At 34.7% G+C, this 8809-nt stretch overlaps 1 protein-coding gene across 3 annotated transcripts in view; it reads right to left on the bottom strand.

Moving 5' to 3' along the window:
• Window positions 1-3023: 3023 nt before the first annotated feature.
• Window positions 3024-8809, bottom strand: part of LOC148942482 (FAD-dependent oxidoreductase domain-containing protein 1-like) — a 66565-nt gene continuing 60779 nt past the window's right edge. For all 3 annotated transcript variants that reach the window (XR_016143072.1, XR_016143073.1, XM_089102270.1), the window contains one exon: window positions 3024-3173. Coding sequence is in view for 1 of the 3 variants with exons in the window: in XM_089102270.1 (XP_088958396.1) it covers window positions 3034-3173 (140 nt within the window). In the remaining 2 variants the exon portion in view is untranslated. The remainder of the gene's footprint in view (window positions 3174-8809) is intronic.

Raw genomic sequence — 8809 nt, 5'->3', positions numbered from 1 at the left:
CGGTATGAGCTCGATTGGACAAACAAACGAACACTTTCTACGACAGGCCCCGATGGAGCTGACATTTTATTAATCTTGGAGTAGTGAAACTTGATAGGTAACAAACACAGTCTTGTTTTATGGTGTTCGTTTATACTACCTTAGTTTTGCCCTAGGATGGATGGATGATAGAATATCTATCAACAAGTGAAATGACATCATTTTTATATAATTCTGAAAAAGAACTTATGCCAGCTTTGCCTCTCACTCAGACTCTCTGGCTTGGCTTTTTCTCCAATTAGCCATAGCTCTTAACTTTTTCATCACAGTCCACCAAATTGATTTTAATTCAAAGTTGATTTTAATCATTCGGACTGAGGTGCAATATATTTTTCCCTCAATATAGGAATTTTAATGACAAATTGACTTGACCCGTAAGCTGTAGCGTAAATTATTAATATATCTTTATTAAAATTATTAATAATTGAAACATGCAATTATTTTATAGAAGAGAGTTAAATAATTGTCTTAATAACTCTGTTGAATATATATTGCAAAAAAAGAAAACGGAAAAAAACATTTCATTGAACATATCTAGGAAACGAGAGTAGGTCTTATTTTTTGTCTAAATTTCTTTATTTTCTTTTTTGATTTCATGATTTTCTAATTTTTTGTCTAATTAAAAAACTAATTAATTTTTTATCTTTTGTCGCTTCTCAGAAAGATACAGCTGATCCCTTACGAAACTCATACGTGTACGTTTTTTTTTTTAACTAGCTATTCCAACATACATACATACCAACTTCTTTTATAATCACAAAAAAAACAGCTTAAAAACGACAGAATCTGTAAAATTTCCGGTCGTATCAAAATAAACTCAAACCTCTAAGTGAAATTATAATATTGGTAATTTAAATTAAATATGTTTTAAATTTTTCTATTTCTGATGGAGTTCCATTATCCATCCCATCAGTTTCATTAGCATATTATCAGTTTTTCTATTTATTATTATGGATGGACTCACAAAAGTGATTCGAAGCTCAGCCCTCAAAGGTCCATGGCCTCCACACCAAAAACAAAACAAGAAAATAAATGAAGTAAAATAGTCATAAATAAATATAAATAAAAAATTTGATATAAATAATTTTATTTAGGTTTATATAAATTTTGATATATTATTGTAATAAACTTACAATAATATTAAATGATGACAATTAATTATAATGATAATTATCATTGATGATAATTTACTTATGAACCGTACCCATAGATTCCTAGGAATACGCAAGTGAATGTGGGTCGATAGTTGTCATCAGTGCTTATTATCATTGTCATCAAATGTCATCATCTAATATTAACTGTCATTGTAAATTATCATTAATGATAATTATCATTATCATTAGCTCTCACTATCAAATATAATTACTTGTCAACATTAAATATCATTAATTGTCATTACAAATTGTCCTTAATGATAAGTATCATGATAAATTATTATCATTAATTATCATCAATTATCATTGCAAATTATCATTATCATTAATTGTTATTAATTCTTTCCAAAACAGAGGTTAAGAATAAAGATCAATGCTTTATTCTCGAAAAAAAGGGCGAACACCCCCTAAAAATGATAGAATCTTAATGAAAATCAAACCATCAGATTCAGCGTATCAGAGAATCCTACTGTAGAGGTTTTAAGCTCCTATGTGCAAAAAATGTGAAATTTTGTATTTTTTGCCTGAAGAAAGATCACATGCGTGTTTATTCATTTTTTTTAGGGGTGATCGTATTGATCCAGGGGTCCTAGAATACCGCGAGAGGGCTCATTCGAATGGAAATTAAAATTTCTTGTGCCCTTTTTAAGTGACCAAAAAAATTGGAGGGCAACTAGACCACCTCCCACGTTCATTTTTTCAAAGTCACCCGATCAAAATTTTGAGATAACCATTTTGTTCAGCATAGTCGAAAAGTCTAATAACTATGTCTTTGAAGATGATTTAATCCCCCACAGTGCCCGAAGGAAGGGCTGCAAGTTATGAACTTTGTCCATTGTTTGCATATTGTATTGGTTATTGGGAAGTATACAGACGGTTTCAGGAGGGATTTTTCCTGGTGGGAGGAGGGGGGTCGGAGGAGGGGATTACGTGGGAGGATCTTTCCATGGAGGATGTTTTCATGGGAGAAGGGACATTTCTATTAAGGGGGCGCCGGCTATTCCCAGCATTATTAAAAAAACAATCAGAAATTAAATTAAAAAAAACAAGTTTTTTCACCCGAAAGTAAGGACCAACATTAAAACTTAAAACGAACAGATATTATTACGTATATGATGGGGTTCGCCCCCTTGTCAACACCTTCCTCTTCACGCTAAAGTTTTTTTAATACTTTTAAAAGAGCTGTTTATACCAATTAAACAGTCTGTTTGAATCAGGGTCATTCTTAGAGAATTACGACAAAATGCGAATATAAGGCTGATGAGCAAGGTAGTTACGTGCGTGAAAACCCCCCTCACATACGCAATAATTTCTATTCGTTTTAAGTTTTAATGTTGCTCCTTACTTTCAGTTGAAAAACTTGTTTTTTTCAAATATTTAATTATCGATAAGGGTGGTACTGGACTATAGCCTTCTCCCTCCCAGTCCTGTGTATTAGCTCCTAGACAATATAGCATACTAGTAGGCAGGGCCGTAGCCAGAATTTTTTTTGATGGGGTTACTTTTTGGGGGCAGGGGAGGAGGAGGGGTTTAAAAAAAGTAAATTGTTTGTATACATTTTTATTATGTCTCTACGATTCGAACAAAATTTCGGAGAAGGGGGTTTAAAACCTCTAATCCTTCCCCCTGGATACGCCCCTGCTAGTAGGGATTATTTGTGGTGATAGAAAAACTGTAATAGTCCATGTCGTTCAAAGTCTTCATTTTCAGGCAAATTTAAGAGAACACCCTCACTTAATATTCTAGCACACCCTCACCTAACATATTGATATTCAAGACTTTGTTATTCCTTAAATATTGCTAAACAAATACCAAACAAATGCAACTTGATAAATAAAACTTAGACTATATTCGTTTCAATTAAACGGTCAATATAAAGTATACACTCAAACCTAAACCTTGTCAGATCCAGAGTCTGATATCTTGAATGGATGATCAGTTCAGCAACTGCACGGCCAGCAGCAGGTGCTTGTTGCAGTCCTAAAATGATAATATAATACAATTTCAATAAGTAATTAAACAGAACATCAGGGCTAATTCTCAAATTGCTGAAAGTAATTTCTTAGACAACACTGCCTTTCTATTAAGAGGATTTATAATTTGAAAATATAGAGAAAACGGGTGTAATATTTTTTGTGAGCATTCGTTCTATTTGCATGATGATATTGGAAGTTATTAGGATATTTCAAACTTCATTTGTAACGGAAAGAACCTAATCTATTATTCTGTTGCACTTATTCAGTCAAAGGAATTATTGGAATTATTCAATATATTGAAATTATTTAGTCGAAATCGAAGTATTCAGATTTCCTTTATTATTTGAAGTTTGTTGTTTTTTTCCACTGCTTTGTTTTAATACATTATACCCATTTTCTCTACAGTTTCGTTTGTTAAAAAAAAAAAAAAAAAAGAGAGAGAGAGAGAGAGAGAGAGAGAGAGAGAGAGAGAGAGAGAGAGAGAGAGAGTGAACGCAAAAGAAACATACATAATAAGACAGATTACAATTTTCATTTGAATTTTACACTATCAGTTTGGTTAGGCACATGTGATTCGGACATAGTTCATTGATACGGTAGATTTTCAGCAAGTAATTAAACGGAACAGTACTGCGAATTCTCGACATTTTGAAAGAGAGAGGGAAACGTAGAGAAGGGGAAAGAGAAAGAGTGACAGAAGAAGATAGTTAGGGAGAAAGTGTAAGTAAAATAACTAACATAATAAGGCAGATTACAATTTTCCTTTTAATTTTACATTATGAGTTTGGTTACGCATGTGTTTTTAATATGATTTGTACAGTTAGACATATGTAACTTAAGGTGAAGCAAAATAAATAGTTTATTGTTTCCAAAATTGACACTGATAGCCCAATCTTATCGATGTTTAGGTTTCATAAATACACTTTACTTACTTTATTTTTTTATTTGCTTTTTTCAAGGATAATGACTCTAATTCTGAACTGCAAGCCAATTGGAACTTTGAAAGCGAGAGATCGAACTATTATTTCGCAGACAGTAAATAGATGGCACGGTTGCATTTGTGCTAAAATGTAAAAAATCTACCAATTCTACTATGTTCTATCTTTTTTAATTGTAGAAAAAAAGAAATATACAACAAGTTTTGATGACCTTTGGTATCAGTCATAATAAACGGTCGGTTATTATTTTCGATAAAAGCAATAAATATTGCGAATTTATTGAGGGCGAATCTTCATATATTACGTAATGAGAAAGAAATGCAAAAAAAAAAGGAAAAGAAAAGCTAACAAGGAAAAGTCATGTAAATCAAAATCAAGTGGGGCGTTAGCTGCGTCAAAAGTCATTGATAGGAATCACTATCAGTCTAACTGTTTGACTGCATTTTGTCTTTTGCTTTTCATTCTTCTTCTTTGTCGTTTCCAGGCCCCCCCCCCCCAAAAAAAAAAATTCATTTTATAAGTTTGTCTAAGAAAAGTATAAATAGCATTATAATTCAGGCTCAATGAATGGATAGATCTGAAACTACTGAATCGAGTAATATACTTTGTCTAAATACTCTTATACTAATGTAAGTATAAACTAATGACCTAATTAAATATAAACTAATAAATATGAACTGAGTAATGTACTATAAATAAATATAATATTATAAATACAATATAAATAAATATAAGCTAATAACAAAAGAAACTAATGGCAATGACAAAATTTACACTTTGTCTTTTTAGCGTAAATTGTAGGCTTGTCGTAAAATCATAACGTTATGGGGAGAATAAACCTTAAGCTTTAATAGCTTAATCTTTAATAGAACATATGTTTTAACAGAGCTTAATATGCTTAATATGCTCAGTCTTTAATAGAACATAAGCTTTTAGAGAGCTTAACCTTTAATAGAACATATGCTTTAATAGAGCTTCAGCTTAATATGCTTAAGCTTTAATAGAACATATGTTTTAATAGAGCTTAAGCTTAATATGCTCAGTCTTTAATAGAACATAAGCTTTAATAGAGCTTAAGCTTTAATAGAACATATACTTTAATAGAGCTTAAGCTTAATATGTTTCAACCTTTAATAGAGCTTAAGCTTAATATGCTTAAGCTTTGATAGAACATATGGGGAAGATAAACCTAAAGCTTTTGGGAAATAAAAAATAAAAAAAGGTATTAAGCTTTTGGGCGGAAATTTTCTCTCCACGATCAGCGCTATTTTAAAACTGGCCGCATAACCGAAGATAATATCAAAGCACCAAAAAATTCGCGGGATTTCTAAGTAACCACTTTCAAGCGATAAAATATATTATTTTAAATCAGACTCCACATCAACTGGTAACAGCCAGGGCCATATCCAGGATTTCCGCTTAGGGAGGGGGGAAAGAGTACAAAAAAATTGAAGTAGGTACAAAAAAAGATCAGTGATTATCAGGGGTTCTGTATAGAAAAATTCGTTTATATGTGCGTTTTTGTTTTGTGTTTAAAGGCATTGTAAACACAAAGCCAAGTTATACAACGGAGAAACATACTTTTACACAGAGCCATCAAGCTGTCCTTCAGTAGCAACCAGAGACAGGGTTGCCACCTCTAGCGCGAAAGTGCTTAGCACCATTTCATTATGTGTAACACTGTAGCATGTGGTCAGGGTTGCCTTCTGTAGTACTAAAGTGCCATTTTATCACTATTACAGTCAGTTTTTTACTGTGGCACCGAAAATTGCCATGTAGCACGCATATTTGGGCAATTTTAGCACTCTAGGAACTGACTGTGGTGGCAACCCTGACCAGAGGTACCGAAAGAAGAGGGCACCCAAAAATCGCCCAACGACACAGCTATACAGCTGACCTCATAAATCTATATGTCTCACTCCAACCCCAATGGGATAATTTTTGGTGGCCGCAGCGATAAGAGAATGGCTGTCGCCTCTTTCTTGGATACCCTAAGCAGCTCTGGAGGCAGAGCAGACTCTAAGGTCTAAGGTAAGGAAATAAGCAAATTTTAATTACTATACTAAATTCTTACTACGCTTTTAGACCGCAATAATTCACTCCAATAAATCAAGTCCATATAAGTACATTAAGTATGTAGTATAAAATATCATAATGCACGTTAATAAGCCGCAGGTAGCAACACAGAAAATGCTGAAATAGGAATGACTGAAGAACCATTGAGCAAAAAATTCACTTCGCGAGGGAAAACAACTTTCAATACTAACAATTCTCCATTATATAGAGCATGTGTCAGCAACCCGTGGCCTGCGGGCCACATGTGGCCCTCGAGACATCTCGGTGTCACCCGCAAGATCTCGCCGCAATGTACCCGATGGACCGTATTACACACCATACCATTACACGACGGAGTCAAAGAGGGCGCCATCTAGCATTCTAAAAAAAATCCAAAAGCGCCATCTAGTATAATTAGTTTGATGTTCAACGAACCAGACTAATCATGACCATCAAAACCAAGTATGCTACAATTTTTATTTTTGAGTAAACCTACCTCAAAGTTTGGGAAATGTCCCCCAAAAATATTTTGCCTTTAGATTTTCTTTGTTTATTCTTTTTTAGTTCAGTAAAATTTGGTGCTTGTGGTACCAAATGACAGCCAAATTATCCGGTCGTTTTATGTGGCCATCTTGTGGCAAAACATTCAGGAAAGAAAAAAAAAAACGCTTGATTTTGTAGAAGAGTGTCATCTGTTACATAGTGGGACAGAAAAAACGGTATACACTGAAACATATTCCAATATGGACCAGATGACATCCATCTATAAATTCGAGGGTAATTTGTTAAAAAAGGTTCGAGTACATCCAGGTTGTCAAAGGAGCATAGATACGATGTATCAGGAACAGAATAAGGTGTTAAGTTTCAACTTTCAGGGAAACTAGAGGAGGAGTAAAACTAAACCAAAAGGTACAACAAATATTCAGATTGTCAAAAGGTTGCATGTGCAATATCCCAGGAAAAATGGGGGTACGTTGGAACTTTTAGTGCATATTATTGGAGATGTTACTCTAAATAAAAAGAACAACACTATGTACATCCAAGTTTGTCATAAGGGCATATTACGACATCTTGGGAACAGATAAAGGTATTAAGTTGAAACTTCTGGACCTGTTGTGGGGGAATAATAACTAAATTTTCCATGGCCTATGGGCTTTTAGCGCAAATAAATTCTATTCTAATTTTATTCTATGTATGTTAAAATGGCCTATCTGCAATATATCTCGGATGGCTAAGAGCATTAAGGTGAAACTATTAGGGGATATTGCAGTGTATATTGAACAAAGTCAAAATGCACTTTATGCATGCAGGTTGTCAAAAGGGCATATGCACAATATATGAGGAACAGCTGAAAGCAATAAATTGAACCTTTGAGGGCTACTACAACTACTCCTTATGCAATTAGTACTACTGCTATTGTGACCTTTTCAAACTGTGACTGCTTTTAACTGTTTGAATTTGTGACTACTTGCAACTACAAATAATTGTGACTGTGACTGATTGGGACTAAAACCCCAACTACTTGTAACTACAATTGCCAGTGCATGTGACTTTGATTGCATCAACTGCTTTGCTATAGCAAGCAACGAGACAATCCGTCAGAACTGGAGCAATGCCAAAGAGGCAGGGATACACTGGCTGGTAGGCTTTCGAACTCGAAATCCGCAACTATCACAACACAAGTCTGAACCCACAAGTTTGGGTAAGGCTTTAATAGGGTCAATATTGGACAGTTCTTATCAAACCTGAAATCAGTTCTAGAAAATATTCCTTTCGCTGCAAGTGACATTTATAACTGTTACGAAAATTCTGTGACCACAGTTCACGTTCTTACTAGAATGTTTGGGGAGAGGGTTCAGAAAGTAGTGTGCACGGCAACATCCTCAGAGAGAGGTGTCTTTGTCACCATGGTCGGGACTGTTTCTGCAAGCAGTCAGTATTTACCACCTTACTTCAAATTTATAAGGAAAAAAATTCAGCCTCACATGCTAACTGGTGCTCCAGCAAACTCAGCAGGTGGAGTCTCACCATGGGCTTGGATCAGTCAAGATCTATTTTTGAAGTATATTCATCACCCCAAGGACATATTCACATGCATCTCAAAAGAACACTAAGCTTCGAATCTTAGATAAAAATAGTTCTCACATCTCCTTAAAAGTTATCCAGTTTGCAAAAGATTCAGGCATCACGCTACACATCAACCCCAAGCTCTAGATCTTAGACGGCAGTGCGTACTTTCCCTTTAAGTGCCAATACAAAAAAAGCTCCAGATAACTGGGTGTTGTCTAATCCTGGGAAGACCTTGACAATAAATGACATTGCTTCTTTTGTTAGATGGAGTCTTTCTCTATTGTTCACCCCAAATAACATCATGGGGGTCTTACAGAAAACTGGAATATGACTGTAAAATCCTGAAACCTTCACAGAAGATGATTTTCTTACCTTTTTTGTCACTGACAGGCCTGCTCCCCCTAGTCCTGACGGACCTACCCAATTAGTCCTCCAAATGACATCCTATGTCATCCTGAAGACCCTGAGGTTGAGGTGAACAATAAAGAAGCTCAGAACTCATCCGCTCCTGTTTCAAATCAAGAACCAGTTATGCCTGAACAAGTAAACCATTCCGCAAAGCAAAGTTCGCGCTACC

Source organism: Artemia sp. Qi Xiang Cuo, chromosome 16, assembly GCF_049724085.1.
Source record: "Artemia sp. Qi Xiang Cuo chromosome 16, ASM4972408v1, whole genome shotgun sequence".
NCBI classification, from domain to species: Eukaryota; Metazoa; Arthropoda; class Branchiopoda; order Anostraca; family Artemiidae; genus Artemia; species Artemia sp. Qi Xiang Cuo.
The sequence above is the reverse complement of the archived record's forward strand: the minus strand, read 5'-3'. Positions and strand labels throughout refer to the sequence as shown.